Raw genomic sequence first — 14,831 nt, 5'->3', positions numbered from 1 at the left:
AATGACTTTCTTTAGACTGGTGCTTTTCAGGCTTCAGTAGGTTGGCTCCCATTTTTCAATTAGGCATATGTCCGAGTCCTTTGTTCACAAGAGTCCAGGTGTGGCCCAGAGGTTTTTCCTGTTCATCAATGATTTTTAACTCTTGCCGTAACAATCACAGTAAGTAAAAGCAAAATGCAGTTCCATGTTTGAGTTAGCTTAGACGTTCTGTAGTCTGTGCTTGACCATTGTATGTTAGGAGCCAAATTCTGATAGCACGTAATCTAACCTAGGAAAATCCACTGGTAATTGTCCCTATGATATTTAACTCTGAAAAATGAATGATGGTTCTGGGGATGTTTATTATGGGGTCTCACCATTTCATTTCAGCTGGTAGAAGAAGCCCAAGCTAGTAGGGCTCAGCTTTGCAATAGAAGATTATTTATAGGATAAACTGTGGTTTATGTGTTTTTTTTTTTCCTTTTTACACACTGTATTTAAAATTAAACCACAAATTTACAACTGCTGGAAACATAAGATGCATAAGTAGCATTTATAAAATTTTGGTTGCTTTACATCTGTCTTTTGATATTTCTCAGTCTGTAGTAACTAACAGTTACATTTCCAGCTGAGTTAAAATGGTCAATGAAAGGTTTTACCAGAGTCATTTAAAAACAGTACCTTGTTCTATTTTTTGCTTTACAAGTTTATGGAATTTAGGCTGTCCCATAGAGGAAAAATTAAAGTGATTAGTTCTAATAATGTAAAGTAAAATTCTGCCTTTGAATAAGTACACACAACTCCTATTGTGTTAATCCAGCGAGAGCTGTGCACATGTAAACAAGAGCAGAATTTGATCTTTAAATAATGTAATGGCTCTTTACAAAGAGTGGTTATACAATGTAATATTTTGTGCTTTTTTAGCAATACCACTATTTTTTACTTCCACAACTCTGAATATTACTGTTTTCTGTTTGAGTCCTGTCATCGCTGCTGCTGCTTCCCTACAAGAAGCTCAATCTGCTGACAGTTTTTTTGAATGAAGAATTGAGACATGAGACCCAGTTGGTCTCATTATGGCATTCCAGACCATTCCATTGTTTGTGAAAAATGAAGTGCTGATCAGCAGCTAAATGAACATGTGTTCCATTTCCACCTGTTCAGCAAAACAATATTTCTAAGTGCTGGTAAAGGGTATATTAGTAAATGTACTGGTTTCCAGGAACAGAATGGACTGGAATATTTTCTGTACAAATGTATTCAGTGACTAATATAATCAACTTCAGAACTGTCCAAGCCTCTAAATTTCCATGTATAATTGTTCACTGAATAGAACTTGAGAGGAAGGATAGACTTGTGGTGACGTCACTGGACAGGGATGTGGAATATCTGAATTTGGTTCCTGGCTCTGCCTTAAATATTCTGTGTCAACTTGAGCAAGACAGTTAATTTCTCGGTGCCTTAATTCCTACTCTGTAAAAGGAGAATAAATGCCTCTTTTCTTCCATGCTTTCTGCCTGGTCTATATTGACTGTAAGGGATGTCTTTGTTTGTTTGTCCACCTAGTACAACTGGGCCTCTCGATACCACCATCCTAATAATAGCATTTCCTTTGTCTATAAATTGTCAGGAGACAGGCAAGATGGCAACTTTCTGATTCTATAGTGGCTTAAATATATTTTTTAACTGGTGATTTACACCCCTTTTTAACTATTAAGTGGCTGAATTATAACATGAATTTGCAGCATAAATTGCTGTCTTCTCTTTAAAAGAAATGCATTATCCAATACTCTGCAGGCTGGCTAAATGGCGGTGCTCATGAGTCAATTAATTCAGATGGGTCCTTGTGTTTTGCTTAAGGGCATAATTGACATGGGAGAAAGCATGCTGTGTACACAGGAGCTGTATTTCTGTGAATTAAACATCCAAGCATATTAGCACAGCTTCACATTAAGGTATACACCCACACCTGAACTTGGTAACTGGAAGTAATGAGGTATTCTGGCAATAATCACAGGGCTGCCAGCTTAAGTGATGCCATGACCTCTGAGCTGCTTTCCAAAGGCTTGTCACTCTTCAAATGTCTGATTTTTTCTAATTCTTTAGAAAAGAAAAACAAGGAAGAGCTAATACAACATTTGGGGTCTTTTCTTCTTAAAGAGACTGTAGTTTAGTTTATTAAAATTTCATAGAAGTGGGGGAAATATGTAAATTGCTATTAACTTTGAGTCAACTATTAAAAGTTAAAAATTTCTAAAATAGAAAGCTGCCATCTTACTTGTGGAATTCAGACTTTTTGACGTTTTGAACCACCACAGTAAATAAACCTTTCATCCCATTCATGTTCACTTGCACATTTTGAAGAATTCTGTTCTTTCTGTTCAGAGACCAGTCTCAGCAGTGCCTGAGGTTACCAGAAATATTTCTCAAAAAGAAAAGGAGGACTTGTGGCACCTTAGAAACTAACAAATTTATTTGAGCATAAGCTTTCATGAGCTACAGCTCACTTCATCTGATGCATGTAGTGGAAAATACAATGGGGAGATTTTATATACAGAGAACATGAAACAATGGGTATTACCATACACACTGTAACGAGAGTGATCAGGTAAGGTGAACTATTACCAGCAGGAAAGCGGGGGTGGGGTGGGGCGGGAAAAACCTTTGTAGCGATAATCAAGGTGGGCCATTTCCAGCAATGGACAAGAACGTGTGAGGAACAGTGGGGGGTGGGGGGGAATAAACATGGGGAAATAGTTTTACTCTGTGTAATGACACATCCACTCCCAGTCTTTATTCAAGCCTAAGTGAATTGTATCCAGTTTGCAAATTAATTCCAATTCAGCAGTCTCTCGTTGGAGTCTGTTTTTGAAGTTTTTTTGTTGAAGATTTGCCACTTTTAGGTCTGTAATCAAGTGACCAAAGGGATTGAAGTGTTCTCCAACTGGTTTTTGAATGTTATAATTCTTGACATCTGATTTGTGTCCATTTATTCTTTTACGTAGAGACTGTCCAGTTTGGCCAATGTACATGGCAGAGGGGCATTGTTGGCACATGATGGCATATATCACATTGGTAGATGTGCAGGTGAACGAGCCTCTGATAGTGTGGCTGATGTGATTAGGCCCTATGATGGTGTCCCCTGAATAGATATGTGGACACAGTTGGCAACGGGCTTTGTTGCAAGGATAGGTTCCTGGGTTAGTGTTTTTGTTGTGTGGTTGCTGGTGAGTATTTGCTTCAGGTTGGGGGGCTGTCTGTAAGCAAGGACTGGTCTGTCTCCCAAGATCTGTGAGAGTGATGGGTCGTCCTTCAGGATAGGTTGTAGATCCTTGATGATGCATTGGAGAATTCCCCTCCCCTGTCCCCGCTCTCCTGCAGGTAATAGCTCACCTTACCTGATCACTCTGGTTACAGTGTGTATGGTAACACCCATTGTTTCATGTTCTCTGTGTATATAAAATCTCCCCACTGTATTTTCCACTACATGTATCTGATGAATGTGAGCTGTGGCTCACGAAAGCTTATGCTCAAATGAATTTGTTAGTCTCTAAGGTGCCACAACTACTCCTTTTCTTTTTGCGGATACCGACTAACACGGCTGCTACTCTGAAACAAGAAATGTTTCTGTAAAAACATGAATTAAACGTATTGAGATTTTCTGTGGAAGGGTCATGTTCTCTCGTACTCTTAATTCCTTTAAAGGTAACTTATTGCTGTTTATAGTTGCTATTAATTTGTACTGAGGTAGCACATAAAGCACCAACAAAGGACTGTGGCCTGACTGTGCTACTCACTGTACAAGCACATGGTAAAGAGGCAGAGAGCTCGCAATCTAAATTGTGACAAACCACAACATATAGATGAAACAAATAGGGAAGGGGGAACAAGGTAACAGTAAAGCAAGAAAACTGTCATACAAGAAGCTCATTACTTGTATAGCCATTGTCATCTATGTGTTTTATGGGCATTGTGGCACAACTGAGTCTTAAGGAAGGATTTTAAAGGAGGTTAAAGTAATGACTTTACAGATTTTTGCAGGAATTTTTTCCTGCTAATAAGGGTTGGCTTGGGGTTGGGAGACTCTTCTGTACTTTCTGAGGGAGAAACTGATTGGAGGATGTTGATGTTGAAGGTTGGGTACTTGACAGAGTGAAGGAGGGATCCACAGTCACAATAAAACAATAGATCAGGTAGGTAAAGTGGGGCTAATGTGTGAAGGGCCTTAAAGACAAAGACAAGAAGCTTCTATTTGTGGAGTAAGAGGAGCCAGTGGGTGAGGAAGCAAGAAGGGGGATGAGTGTCAGAATGACAATCCATGAAGATTTTAGCAGCCGCAGAAGCTTCTTGAAGGAGGGGCATGTTTGTAGGCATCGGGGTCAAAGAGTGGGAAGTTACAGTAGTCATAATGGCAGGTGAGGTCCTGAGCACAATTTTTAGTGGTGTGGACAGAGAAAAAAGGTCAAATCTTGGAGGTCTCATGAAGGACGAAACAACAAGATTTTGATACAGCCTGGATGTGTGAATCAAGAGAGAGGTCTGAGTCAAAGACGACTCCCAGTTTACAGGCCTGAGGTACTAAGAAGAAGGATGGTGGTAGTCTCCATGATAACGAAGAATGGAGTGAAAGGAAGGTCTTTGGAGGTGAAGGATCAAGTGCTCAGCTTTGGCCTTGTTGAATTCAAATTGATGACTGGCCCGTTACATGATGTCACCAAGACAGGCCAAATCATCCAACATTTTCCACTTTATTGTACACACAGTAAAGACAGCCCCTGCATTTTCTTCAATAAAACCATAGGCTCATGTTTAAAGACATAGTAAAGGTTACTGAGATGAGTGCTTGCTTATATGATTATATATTATGGGAAAGTACATTTCTGGCCTGAGTTAGGGTGCTGTATAACTAACATTGTGACTGTAATGACTGGAAAACTTTGTGGTGATAGATGATTAAAAACTACTAATGTACTTGGCCTTTGTATTTTTGTTTAGTTGCCCTGCCTAGTACCTCTTCTTCTTTTGCAATTTATAACAGATTATAAATTTTAGCATGTGCAGGTTCATAATTTTGAAAACATAGGGTTTAGACGTATCCAGTTATCATACACTAATGTGATATTATTCTTGACTGGTGAGGTGCAGAATCTGTGCTTAAACTTTAAAACATTAAAATTAGATAAAGCTGAAATGAAATATTTTTAGTCTCAGGTTAGTCACTCAAACCTGTATTTCTCAATTACTGTAATATACAGAGGTAAGGTAAGGGACAGATTTTTATGGACTGAAGTTGAATTAGGAAGTTAGCCCGCTGATTTCATTTGACTAGTAAAAAAAACTGCTGAGACTGTATAGCTATTTAGTTAACTAGTAATTAAACTATTTTTGAAATTGCAGATGGTGACACACTTGCTTTGTTTTTAAGTGGAATGTTGTGGTTGGCTATATAATAATGCTGTAATTTTCATGTGGCATTATGTCATTCTGTATTTCAGGGAAAGGTACACCTAGAGCTGAGACTGAGTGAAGTCATAACAGACACTGGTGTCGTTTGCCATAAGCTTGCAACGCGGTAAGATCTGAAATGTAACTATAGAACGATAACGGTAACTTGACAATGATTTGCCCTCTTTAAAAATTAATGAAAATACTGTGTTATGAAGGAATATGTCAAATGCAAACAGTTTATAATACACAAAAAGAAAAGGAGGACTTGTGGCACCTTAGAGACTAACCAATTTATTTGAGCATAAGCTGTACCGCACGAAAGCTTACGCTCAAATAAATTTGTTAGTCCCTAAGGTGCCATAAGTCCTCCTTTTCTTTTTGCGAATACAGACTAACACGGCTGCTACTCTGAAACCAGTTTATAATACAGCATTTTAAAAAATTACTTTAATGAACCAAATCACTTATTACAATTGAATATTTTTGAGCTCTAAACTTTAAATCGCCTACTTTTTTATTTGAAATCTGCTCATCCATTTATAGGTTACATTATTTTTTTTCATGAAAAAAAACAAATATATATGCTAGGTGGTTGTCTCTATTACTTTAAAATGTAAACAATCACTTATCCCAACTCTAGGTGCAGTATAAATATTAGAAACACAGCAAAGGATATCATAAATGTCCTTGTACTTTTAATAGGATTATACCAGCCAAGTGTCTTCACAACATAACCTGAATAGTGACAGAACATTACATGGCATGTATAATGATCAAAAGTCCACCAGCAATTATAACAGCAAACTCACAATCAGCTACCCCAGTTATCTCACCAATTCGTCACTGAAAAATGCAGAAGAAGTGAGATTCTCAGTAAATACTCTGAGGCTAATAAGTTTGAGTTCTGTCAGACCCCAGAGCAAGCAAGTGGAGTGAGTTCCAAAATCCCTCTTAGATTATGTTTACACTGGACCTGAAGGTGTAGTTTCCAACTTAGGTAGATATACCTTCAATAGCTCAATCAAAGCTAGTGCACTAAAAATAAAAGTGTAGCTACAGTGGGTGGGGCTAGCTGCCCCAAGTATGATCCCATCTGAAACCCTAGCTATGAACTTGGGCAGCTAGCACGTCCTGTCGCTCGGGCCACTTTGGCTACATTTCTGTGTTTAGTGTGCTAGCTCTGATTGAGGGTGGAAATTATACCTCCAGCTCCCTAGAAAACCCACAGAAAGCCCTTGTGAGTAATTCCCTATGTTTTAAACCAGGGGACCTCTAGCTTGAATGCCTCTCCTGGCTGCAACTGCTGCAGTATCACTCAGAGAGAAGCAATCTTTCAAATAGTCGGGGCCCAAACCATTTATGCTGTTGGCACTGTGAGAACTTTTTAGTGATAGCTTCAGAGGTCTTAACTGTCGTTATATTAGGACAAACACAGACAACGAAAGAAACGCCAACTCCCTGCTTCCACTTAAGCCTGGATATCTTTTTTTAATAACTTTGCTGAAGCCAGTCTTGTTGGGTTAATGGCCCAAGTAAATGATTCATTTTATTGACATGAGAAAGGAGAGTGGTCTCCTCACTCCTCTTTAAACCTCTCAAATGCGTTTCGAAGCTTGCTTTTCCTGAGGTGGTAGCGAAGTATGGGAGGATGGATTTTTAAAGGGCTGGCTCCATAACAAGTCTTTTTCCCAAGGAGGAAAAGCTCTTAACAAAATTAGCTGGCTTGAATGTGTATTTAGCAGAATATTTTTATCCTGGTTCAATGTTTTTCTCTTCATTTGCTCCCTCCTTTTCTCACTTTTCAGTCCAACATGCAGCCTGCTTTCATCCGCTTGTTCTCTTCCAGGCACCCTTGTCTTGTTTCCTCATTCACCCATTCTTTACTTTTTTCACTTGGAGCTATAATCATAGATTCAATATTAATTAACCTAATGATTTGATTTAAAAGGCCCCATTTACACTTTAGCTGTCAACCAAACTTATTACCGAGTAGTGATATGGCTGGCTCAAAATGTTAGTAATCATGGCAGCTGTGTGTTTTGCCCTTGCCAGGAGCCTAGGGCTAGCACGTGGCTATCATCCCGTAAACATGCTGTAACACTGTTCTTTGCAACATAGACAGGACCTGTTACTCATGCCTGAGTGACCAGATTGGTTGATCCTTGTCCTTCCCAGCGCTGTCGGTAATAGGACATCCCAGAGTACACTGCCCCAGGTGCTGCTATTGCCTTTGAGTGCATGTCTTCTGGCAATCAGATGTCTGCTGAGGGACTATGGGATAGCTGCCCAGATTCCCCCCTCCCCCCCAATACATGGGTACAAACATGATGAGGTAGCGATGTGTAAACTGACTGACACAGCTAGGTGCTTTACATCATCAGTGAAATCGGACCTTTAATATGTAACAATGTTTTTTTTAAATTAAATTCCTGAAGTGCTAGATGATGGTAACAATGGGAAATTGGTCATTGTCTTTCTACTTATTGTTCAGGTCTTGTACTACCAAGAAGCTGCATATATGTGATGTGGAAACAGCAGCATCTTACATACCAACAGTGGTATGGAATTTCCTTTCTAACGCTTTCTAATATTCATCCGAGTGGACAAGTTTTAAATCCCTATTCGAATCTTTGTTTATGTGACGTTGGATTTAAGACTATTGCTTTTATTGGACACTGAAAATATTTTAAATTGGTTTGTGAAGCATTCTGTAACCTCGACTCACAAGGTATTGTTCAATAAATAGTGTGTATAGCTCAATATTCAGAAATCCTTAGTTTCTAACCTCTGAGCCCTTGGTAATAGATCACAGCTCCCATGACCCATGTTACAATTTTAAAACCCACTGGCCCTCAAAACAAAACCTGTAAATAGGAATCTAAGGAAACTTTTATCCTACTGATGGTCCTTCCCACTCTCCTGCTATTTGCTCTGTAACTGATCTGAGCACACCATTCCCGCTGTGGCTGGCCTTGGAAGTGCCCCTGTATGTTGTTCACTACTGTGAGTGGGCAGGAAGGTTTTGAGTTTAGAAGGGAGGCAGAGAAGATAAGCATTTATAGAGCATGTGGATAAAACACTTAAAATCGTTTGGTACAGTTTATGATGGCCGTACATGTCATTAGAGGAGGGAAAGAAAGCAAGTGCAGAAGGAAAGGAGAGGTGATTAGATCGGAAACAACACTGCAAAATAGTCTGGAATTTTTCATGCAGTATCTTTTTAAATTATTGTTTTAGCTGGATATATAAAGCCCTTGCAGATTCCTGCTATGTGACTTTTCCACCAGCTGACTCCTCGCTCACTCAGGCACGATTTGATTCTAGCCATATAAGGAGAGAACACAGTAATTGCTTAACAAAGAAATCTCCTCGTATGATCTGTGTAGATGGAAAATGCCAGAGGAAGGACGATGGAGAGGGAAGGGAGGGTGGAACCTTCCTTTTATGAAATAGTTTATGAATGAAAAGTAGAGACTCAATGAAATAGAGGGATGGAACAACCATTATAGATCTGTCAAGGCTCTTGGCTTTGTTGTGAATAGGACATGGAAGTGCTTAAAGCAAGGTTGAGATTGTACTTTTAGTGAGCAAATAAGATAAAGCTCTCATGTGTGAAAGAGAACCTAAAATGATTACATCTGGTATTTTTCAGCAAATCACATTTTAAGGCTTTTCTCATGCCTTTTATTTCTTTTATGTCAGCTTTTTCTGCAGTGCTAATCATTTTGTATTTTCCCTACACATGCCATACAGTATTCTGCAATAGCCAGACTCTGTGAGATCAGGTTGACACTCCAGGCTTTCTCATTTAACTCTTCATTTCCTGGCTTTTGTGGATTTAATTTAAATGTCAGTGTTGTTTAACAGGATTGTTTGTTGTTTATTATTTTTAACAATAGTATTTAGAAAATAGAAACTGTCCTTAGATGACTGGTTTGGAGCTATTCTATAAATACTCTTATATACTACATAGACCAGAACAATCCAGATTTGCAGTTTCCCAAAAGATCGAAGGCTGCATCCAGTGGGCCAAATTTTCAAAAAAACTTGTGATGTGAGCAAACTTTTTGTGCCCCCAACAGTGCCGGTTGTCAAAAGACAAATACATGTTTGTGCCAGCAGACTGAAAATTAGGCTTGGCCAGAGACCTGATGCACCCTTTTTACCCATTGAGACCTACCCGCTGGCACAAGGAAATAAACATCAGTCTCTTGTCAACATACCTCCTGTCAGACCCTTGTTACACTTGCCTTCTACCTTTGTGCACACTGCCGCCACCACCACCTCCTCTAGTTTCTCCGGGCCTGAAAACAGCTGGCTCCTTGGTCTGCTGGAACACACCATGAGCATCAAGCTGGACAGGTGCATTTTATCTAAATAAAACGTCAATGAAATGGATCATTAGAAGTGCTGTGCACTGAACACTTAAACAGAAGGGAAAGAAAATAAAACCCATAAAGCACTTTAGGCTTTCTTAGCTGCTGCAAAGGGAACAAAGAAAACGTGTAACTTCTCCCCTGGAAGCAGTCAATGCTGTCATTTAGCCCTAACCCACTAAGCTGTTGTGGTTTCTCAGCGTTCTATAGTGGCTCTGGCAACTGCCACCACACAGTCTCCCAGGCTGGAGCTCTGTCACCGAGATTAGAAGGAGAAGCATTAGTGGATTAGAAAAGAAGAGATTCAGGCACTGAGCTAGGCTGGCGGTGTCCCCAGGCGCTCCCCCTATCAATGAAGACGAACTCTATCTTATGCTATTCATCACCCCACTGAGGACTTGCAGTGGGCCCTGAAGGAACTGGCTTTGTTTGAGGGAGTTTTCAACCGGCATCTTGCTCTCTCCTAGCCCCAACCCTCAGAATGTCAGTCTTGTGAGTCTCTAGAGTGAAAAATAGGGGAGGACTTAAGCTATAGGCTCATCCTATAAAGAGAGTGTGAGGCTGCAGCCCATTCGGTGATGACTCTGGCCTGAATGCATAGTGCAGACTCACTCCCACAATGAAAAAGAAAACATGCATAAGGCTGTGTGGCTGGCTCCCTGCATGTCACATTAATATAGATTAACTACTGTTGTGCACCTATTGCACAGCACTGTATGCCAGGTAAAAAGTGTGTGCGCGCGCAGTAGATCCTGGCATTCCTCACTCCCTTCCCCTCCCCTTCAAAAATCTTTCCCACCCCGCCCCCTCCACACACACACACACACCCTGTTCCTCAGCGCACATTTAGTTGCCTTTTTTTCCCCTGTTGGCCGTGGCTGACCCAGTGGCCATCAAAAGGAGGATTTGGAGAACTTCTTTTTGTCTGCTGGTCCAGAACTTTGAGGCGCATGTGGGCAACCAAGTCCCATAAGTACATCCCATTCAGTTCTGGAAAAAGGTGGTGTACACTTGACCCTGAGGCTATGCCTCTTCACCATCACTTAGTGTGCACAGGTGGCTGGCTGCACGCAGAGCCTCTTTGAAAATCCCATATGTCAACACCTCCTGTTTGCTCCAGGAAATACAGAGGCTTTAGGACTCAGTATGTGATACTCCAGTATGGTCCAAGTGGCCTTCTTCTTGATCAAACAGTTCAGTGTCACATGCTGGGACCTGGAGTTATGTCCATCTGCATCTTAATAGTGTAGGGGGGCAGTAGGTTCCATTGTAGAAATCCATGAGCCTCACTTTGGCCACACCAGTAGAGACATTCAAAAGTAATACTTCTGACTTCAAAGGTTCCTATGGGAAGAAGGCATTTAAGTCTCATTAAAGCTGCATGGGAGCTAGTCTCCCAGCTCCCTTTGACTGCTTTTGAAAATCCCAGTCCATGTCTGTAATTATTTATTTAAATGTCTGTATTTATTCAGTGTCCCCAGGTTGCTCCTTCCAGTGTTAACATTCATCATGCCTTGTCTCTTAAGTTAAAAAAGCCTGAAAACATCTGTTCTTGGAAAGCTTTTTCTTCTGCTTCTTTTGTTCTTTTCCAACAACAAATTTGTACAGCTGAGTTGTAGCTCATGAAGCGTGTTTATAAATGACAATGCTGACAGACTTAACTTGTGTGGCATTAGCAGCCAAGGCTGCTTTTTGTATATAGCAATAACATAGTCTTCCAATGACTGACTCACAGATCTGCAAATGCATTAGTAATGCTCAAGTTTGGTTGGTAAATTAAGCATTTATAACCATGGGGTGGAGGATGTAGGGGCTGCTCTGCATTAATTTATGAATGCTATATGTGCTCTGTGGTTGTCCGAGCACTTTAGGGGATGGATTCTGTCTGACTATATGGAGCTAAGGCCTGGTTTACAGTTAAAAATTAGATCAACCTAGCTACGTTGCCTAGGTTGTGAAAAATTTTGCACCCTGAAGTATGAAGTTTGGTCAACCTAACCCACCGTGTAGAGACAGCTAGGTCGATAGAAAAATTCTTCCATCTACTTAGCTCCCACCTGTTGGACAGGTGGATTAACCCCTTCCGCCAAGGTAGGAAGCGTCTCCACCAGTGCAGCACTGTAGCTGTGCTGCTGTAGTGTAGACGTACCCTAAAAAAGCCTTTTAGGAGAAACAAGCAGGAAATGAGACAGTGACTAGAGATAAAGACACCTCTGGGGCAAACACTTCAAAGGTCATTGAGAGACTTATGGCTGGGCTATTAATTGGGAAGGGCCCACCTGCTGTGGCTTAACCAAAGTTAAAAGGCTTATTTTGCCAGGGCTGGGGAGTCTAAGATCAAAAGGATACTAACCAGTCATAAAGTCCCTCTCTAGAGAGAAACATCGAGGTGGGATCAGTTGTCAGGCACAGTTTGGGGAAACAGGCTGAGACACAGAGAGGCTTCAGGAGAGAATCTAAAGAAGTTGGGCTACCTGGCGATCATGGGTGGGGGAAGGTAAGCTGCAGATAGATATCTCTGCTCATAGACTGTTCTGGTTTAAAATTCTTGTGCTCTTTAGTGTTCCTACTGTTAAGAAGGAATGATGCTTTATTCTGAAAAAGTTGTATGGTCGCTGTACCACTGGTCACAGCTCCCAAGGCCAAAACTGCGGGTACAGAAGCTAAGACAGACCAGCAGAGGCAATCACAGTTAGCACACAAGTCCTGGTCTGACTGGCAGAACTGCATGATTCTACCATGAGAGATGTGACAGCTTGAGACTTGTCACTTGTGGGGATGAGACCCAGAGAGGGGACTGCAGTTCAGCTAGCTCGGTAACTGTGACACATGATATTTTAGTGCTTTTAAGTAAAATTAAAACACCTCCCATTCATCCAAATGCTTCCTTTTACTCACAAGCATTACTTCCTCCTTTTTTATGGCTTGTGGCATGACTAATTTGCTTTCATACAAGTACATAACTTTGTCAGATACAAATAATGTGTCAGGACAAATATTATTTGTCAGGACAAATAATGTGACTGTAATATCTGGGTTTGATTAAAAAGAAGACTTGGAGCTGAATGTCATCTGTGTATCGATGACACTGCAGGCCCAAATGTGACTGTTTCCTCTAGAGGCTTTATTTGCACATTGACAGGTGTAAAAACAGGGAGCCCAGCCTTCAGGGAGAACAGCTACTCAAAATTTGGTATAACAAAACTTTATATGCTTTATATATGATTCTCTAGCACAGGAAATAACAATATTATCTTTCTAGTTTTCCATTTGATAAAGTTGTTTTTAAGTGTCATTGCTAGAACATGAATATTAGTTTAAAAACAATGCCAGACTGCAGTTATTTGGGAATGTGGGAAGTAGATGGTTAGTACTGGAGGGTATATCGATACATACGCTTTTTTTCCTCTCAAGTAAATTGCCACTATGAGTCATGCAGGCATACAGTGCACAGCAAATCCATTCTGAGCTCACTTTCTCAGGGTCAAGTAAGTATATTTTCCTGCATAAGATTTGAGCTGAATCAGTACAAAAATAATGGTGATGCTGAATGGGACTTAGCCAGTTTAATGTGTGCATGACTCAGCGCTCCTAGCCGCATTTGCAAGGATTTTGTCTTTTGTCTGCATCCACTAAAAACTACTACTAACATAATGCAATCTCAGGGTTTCACTTTCAATAAATGTAAGCATCCATTAAAATGTGTCACAACCTTCCCTTTCTTGAGAGCATGCCCTACATCAGTGGTCCATTGACCTCTGGGGGCCCACAGACTATGTCTAAGGGGTCTGTGAAAGATGATTATGGAAAGTAAAGTTTCAGATCCCAGAACAGGCATTCCGTTAGAATTTCTGATTAATCAAAAGTATGTCCGTACCCCCACCTACAAGGCAAAATCCAAAAGTGTTGTCATTACCATAGAAGCCCACAGTTTATTGCCCTTTCTCACATTGCGTCAAATGCCATGCCAAGCATGTGTAACATTATAGTTGAATTCTGTTCAGTCAGCTTTTAGTTTAAGACTTCTATGGTAGGGGTCCGCAGACCACAGTTTGACTTTCCAAAGGCGTCCACACCTCTGTTCAAAATTTTGTAGGGGTCCGCAAATGAAAAAAGGTTGAAAACTACTGCCCTACATCAAAATATGCCTTTTCCTTTCATTTTGCTGCAGAACTGCATCTTGGGCTTGTTTTTAATCTTGTGTGTTTCATAACCAATTGAAAAAACATTTGATCTGAGGTTAAACCAGATAGCATCTGGTATCTGACAGTGCAGAATTAAAGTACTGTGAAAGAAGTCCTTCCCAATCCAAGGTTTGCAGGATAGAATATGGGCTGGAGGAGAAATGCACATCCATAGTAAGATAAGAGTTTTCTTCCCAGCCACCCAGCCAAGCCCTCTCCTTCCCTTCTCTATCATCCCTGAAATCTCCACCATCTTGCCCATTCTGCAGGTTGAATTAAGTTCAAGATCCTCATACTCTCCCTCCAGGTTTCCCACCCCTACTTTTATCTCAACTCTCATTTCCTCCTGATGCTGTGCTCTTCCCAAACCTAGTGTCAATCTTCCTTTTCCCCAGTTTTGTATAAAATCTTCCTTCAATGCCACTCCCTTATTCTTGAAACTCGTTCCTTTTCCTAACATTCCAGGCAAACATCCTTTTCTTCATAACCGTAATTAAAACTACACTGCTTCTGTGAGGCCTTTCAGCAATAATCCACCCCAAGCAGAGACTATTTTAAAGCCTGCACCATGGTGAGATCAAGCCATCATCTGAACAGCCTGTGCATTATGTGTAAGGCTGCATTTGAAGTGCTAGACAGGAACTGGTCTATTCTAAGTCAGTCTATTTCAACACTAAGTGTCAATGTTATTTAAATAACTTGAGGGTGCTTCCTGTTTTATACAGTAGTAAACATATTCAGAGTTAATAAGTGAAAGTTGAATAACTCATGCATAAATCCTTTTAAGAATAAATTAAATGTAATCTCTGAAGTTATTCAGGGTGATAGGAAAAGTTTATTGGGA

General features: G+C 40.5%; 1 protein-coding gene across 2 annotated transcripts in view; it reads left to right on the top strand.

The window, feature by feature from the left end:
• Nucleotides 1-14,831, top strand: part of RASA3 (RAS p21 protein activator 3) — a 262,533-nt gene that overhangs the window by 183,716 nt on the left and 63,986 nt on the right. For both annotated transcript variants that reach the window (XM_084627979.1, XM_084627978.1), the window contains exon 5: nucleotides 5,475-5,551. In XM_084627979.1, the coding sequence (XP_084484105.1) occupies nucleotides 5,475-5,551 (77 nt within the window). The remainder of the gene's footprint in view (nucleotides 1-5,474; nucleotides 5,552-14,831) is intronic.

The sequence above is a fragment of the Lepidochelys olivacea genome, assembly GCF_965140295.1.
Source record: "Lepidochelys olivacea isolate rLepOli2 genome assembly, chromosome: 1".
Lineage (NCBI taxonomy): Eukaryota > Metazoa > Chordata > Testudines > Cheloniidae > Lepidochelys > Lepidochelys olivacea.
The sequence above is the reverse complement of the archived record's forward strand: the minus strand, read 5'-3'. Positions and strand labels throughout refer to the sequence as shown.